Genomic DNA, 4,278 nt, shown 5'->3' on the forward strand with positions numbered 1-4,278 from the left:
CAGTGCAATGTTCTAACTGCTCCTCTGCCAATGTGTGAAACATTAAAAGCTCAGCTATACCAAAGCATGTGTATTATTCACATACTTTCCCAAACCAGTTCTTTTTACCACTGGTATTTCATGCACAACCTTAAAACAATCAAATGTCCAAGTGAGCCCACATCATCTTTTCTAGCATGAAGCCTTGCAAATTAGTGCTTATTTCACCAACCTATAAAAATCATATCATAGCTCACCCTTAAATAATTTTTTCAGGCTGTCTAGAGTATCTTAAAAGAGTGGAAATTTTCTTCAGTCTAAGCATAGATATTTTGCCAAGGAAGCTTCAAGCACCTAGTTGTGGTCTTCTTCCCCTTTTACAACAGATTACTATGGTAGCATGGAAAATAAACCAGAACACCTTGAGCACCCCAGAAGTACCTCATGCACAGGAAAACCGTGACAATCATTTTATCATATAACAATGCTAGTGTAAAACCTCCCTTAGAGGGCAGGAAAACACAGGCATAGGTGTTTGTTTTTTCCATTAGCCCTATGATGAGCTTCTGGTAGAGTGTTCTGATGCCAAGGCAGTTCAGTTGCCTAACTCAGTATCACTCCCGCTCCTATTCCGGACTCCCCTAACCATTTTTGTGGTTTTACAATCATTCTTCCCAGTTTGGAGGAAAAAAAAAAAAAAAAAAGTGTTCTGCCTCCCTGCCTATGAGTAAAAAAACCCTTTTCTTAATGGGAGAATTAGTCAGGTCTGCTCCAGGCAGCAAAATTTTAGTGGGTGGGTCACTCTGCCTGTACAGGCTCAGTCCCTGGGGAGTCAGCGTGACAGAGCACTTGAACTTACCCACCCAAGCAGAACTGCTTCTGGAGCATAGGGTATGGAAAACAACCAGGTGAATTAAATTCTGTGAGAGTACCAACTGTTCCTGTGGAAGATAAAGGGTAGCCCCTGGGAGAGAGGGGAAAAAACCAAACAACCTACAACAAACAAAAACCTTCCTTCAGCAGCTGCAAGAACAAAAACACAGTAGCAACAGGGAGGTGAGTCGGGTCATAGCTTTTCTGTGCCACATTCCCTGAGTTTAACTTCAGCACCATGAGAGGAAAACTCCCCCACTTCTTGCAAATAACATAAACTTTTTACAGAGGTCAGGAACTTGTTTGCAGCTACACCCTGGCTCCTCTGGGACTCTCCCATGCTGAGTCTGGGAATCACAGGCTCAGCCAAAGGGAAGCAGCCGGGTGCAATTACTGACTAGCAGGTGCAGAACTGCATTAAAAACAGATAGAAAGCTCATGTTTCAGGTGAGTTGGAAGGTGAGGAAGTAGTCAGTGTCTTTAGCCTTGCTTAAAAAATTAGGATTGTTAGTTTAATTACTAGAGGGGTTTTTTATGGGTGGTGAGTTTTTTTTGTTTCATTGGTTTTTTTTAAAGGAGCTGGTCATAGTCCAGTGCAGGGTAAGCTCGGCATGTTTTTGGCACTGGCCTGACATGCTCTTACCATTGTGAGGAACCCAGCTCTACATGCTGCAAGTTATTTGTGGAATAGTCTGAGTCTTGCTAAAAGTTTTATGACACCTCACACAGCTGAGCCCTGATCAAAACACATCCTCACCACCACCACAGCTGAAGAATCATCACATTCTCTCTAGAGACATAAAAGTGCTGATTACAGTGAATGTTGTGGCTGTCATGACTGTGTGAAGCCCATATGTCTTCAATTTAGCACAAAGGTATGTCTAAATGCATCTAAGCTCAGACCAATTGTTTTCATGATTTCTCAAATAAAAGAAAAATAAAATCTATTTTGCATAATTTCAGTTCTAGTCTGTATCCACAGGAGAAAAATGTGATGTTTATAATATCACCACATTTACTAAGAATGAGTACTTTAAGGTCACAATGCTACAAGCACTAAAGCATAAGGCCTACAAGTGCATGTTCTTCCAGGTGTTTCTCATGGAAGAGCTTGTAAATGTCCATGGGCTCACTAAGTGACCAAACTGAAATGGGGGACAGAGGTAAATGTCAGATTATGAGGGCAGTTGGGCAGTTTAATCGCTTCGTAGAACTCCTAAAAGCTCCCATAAAATGATGATGGTGTAATCTATTACTATCACAGGCATCCAAACACAAGAACTGACTTTATCAGGATTTAAATATTCCTTCCAGTATAAGGCATAATGGTACAAACTGTTTACCACCTGTGAGATTTTACTCGTCTAAAATTAACCTGCGAGAGGTGGTCTGATTCTAATTCTTTAAAGCACTACCAGGATTTGACCAAATCCCTAGTTCATTAAAGTACTCTCAGCTCTGAGTGATTTGACTGGCCTCAATAAGGCTGATTTTGTGTGTGTTAAAATGCTACATGATCACAGAGTGTTTCAGAATTACACTAATAAAATATGGGATGTAGAACCCCACTTCAAATAAACCTGTTGCATTCCAAAACACCAGTGCATGAACATTATCAACAAAAAACAGACAAATTATTACTTTTGCTAAAGAAACCCAAAGATTTTTCTACATTTTATATATGTTTTTCTTACTATTACAGTTATGAAAATTATCAAGAAGCATCATGTTGTGTCAGGCTTAAATGTGTCACGGACTATACTTGTGCCCTTGAATACCACCACAAGAAATACAAATCAACAAGGCCAAGTGCAAGGTCCTGCACATGCGATGGGGCAATCCCAAGCACAAATACAGGCTGTACAGAGAATGGATTGAGAGCAGCCCTAAAGATGTGGACTTGGGGGTGCTGGCTGATGAAAAACTCAACCAGACAGCAATGCGCGCTCACAGCCCAGAAGCCAACAGTGTCCTGGGCTGCACCAAAAGAACCCAACAGTGTCCTGGGCTGCATCAAAAGAACCCTGGCCAGCAGCTCAAGGAAGATGATTCTATCCTTCTGCTCTAGTGAGACCCCTTCTGGAGTGCTGTGTCCGGTTCCGGAGCCCCCAACACAGGAAGGACACTGACCTGTTGGAGCGAGTCCAAAGGAAGGCCACAAAGATCGTCAGAGGGCTGGAGCGTTTCTCCTATGAAAACAGGCTGAGAGAGCCAAGGTTTTTTCAGCCTGGAGAAGAGAAGGCTTCAGGGAGATCTTGTAGCAGCCTTCTGCTACCTGAAGGGGCCTAAAAAAGGGACATTTTACACAGGCATGTAGTGATAGGACGAGGGAGACGGAAGATACAGATGAAATATTAGGAAGAAATTATTTCCTGTTAAGGTGGTAAGACACTGGCACAGGTTGCCCAGGGAAGTTGTGGATGCCCATGCCCCCTCCCTGGAAGTGTTCAAAGTGAGGCTTTGGTCTAGTAGATGTCCCTGTCCACAGCAGTGGGGTTGGAACTAGACGATCTTTAAGGTCCTTTCCAATCCAAACAATTCTATCATTCTATTATTCAATCAAATACAACCAGGGGAAGAAGAGGGAGCTAAATTACATCCAGAAGAAAGCCTGTTGGTGATACTGTCTTCCTTACCTAACGAGCGTTATTACAAGTCTCTGCTTTTGATGTAGCTAAAGCGGCCACTTCACTGTCAACTTGTAGCAACAGCAACATCTAGTGTTTCAAGGCCGCCCTGCAGACTTCCTGCAGCTCGCTTGTCATTAAGACCATGCTTTCCATTTCAATAGCACCGCCCATCTGAGCTACTCACACCGCAGAAAATAATTAACACAAACTTAGTAATGGCGTTTCGCCATCTCTTATGGCAAAGCTGAAAGAATTAAGGAGAGAAAGACTAACTGCTCAAGATAGTTCAGTAGCAGGTAGGACCTGAGTTGCTCAAGGTCATGCAAAGAGACTAACAATGTCAGAGCTGACATCCGGATTGCCTACCCTGTGCTTTGCCGGGAATACTGTCTCTTTACCCGAGGAGACATTGGGATCTAGTTTGTTTGAGGGGACGAAATAGCTCACTGCGCTTAGGGTTAGTTTCTCTGTTAGAGGGCAGCAGGATGGGAGGAAAGCACAGCCGACATACTCTCTGTTGAAGGGCTTGTGAGACGCTTGCTCTCCTGGTGCATCTGGACTGAGGGATATACACAGGGGTGAGCTATAGGACCCTGACAGGAACATGAGAAAGAGCTGTGGGTCACTACCCTCAGTTACAGCAACCACCCCAAGCACCCCCCGCAGCCCAGGCCGCTCTTCACCTCCCCGGCCCTTCCACACGCAAACCCACAGCCCTGCACAGCCCCCTGCGGTCTGGGGGCAGCTCGGGGAGCCCAGAGGCCGGGGTGAGACCTGCACAGGGAGCCATTCCTCT

General features: G+C 44.2%; 1 protein-coding gene across 1 annotated transcript in view; it reads left to right on the forward strand.

The window, feature by feature from the left end:
- Positions 1-1,896: 1,896 nt before the first annotated feature.
- ATP5O (ATP synthase, H+ transporting, mitochondrial F1 complex, O subunit) overlaps positions 1,897-4,278 on the forward strand; it is a 7,145-nt gene continuing 4,763 nt past the window's right edge. Inside the window, exon 1 of the mRNA XM_010004680.1 lies at positions 1,897-1,965. Within this exon, the coding sequence (XP_010002982.1) occupies positions 1,897-1,965 (69 nt within the window). The remainder of the gene's footprint in view (positions 1,966-4,278) is intronic.

The sequence above is a fragment of the Chaetura pelagica genome, unplaced genomic scaffold (genome assembly GCF_000747805.2).
Source record: "Chaetura pelagica isolate M959 unplaced genomic scaffold, ChaPel_1.0 scaffold299, whole genome shotgun sequence".
In the NCBI taxonomy this organism is placed as follows: Eukaryota; Metazoa; Chordata; class Aves; order Apodiformes; family Apodidae; genus Chaetura; species Chaetura pelagica.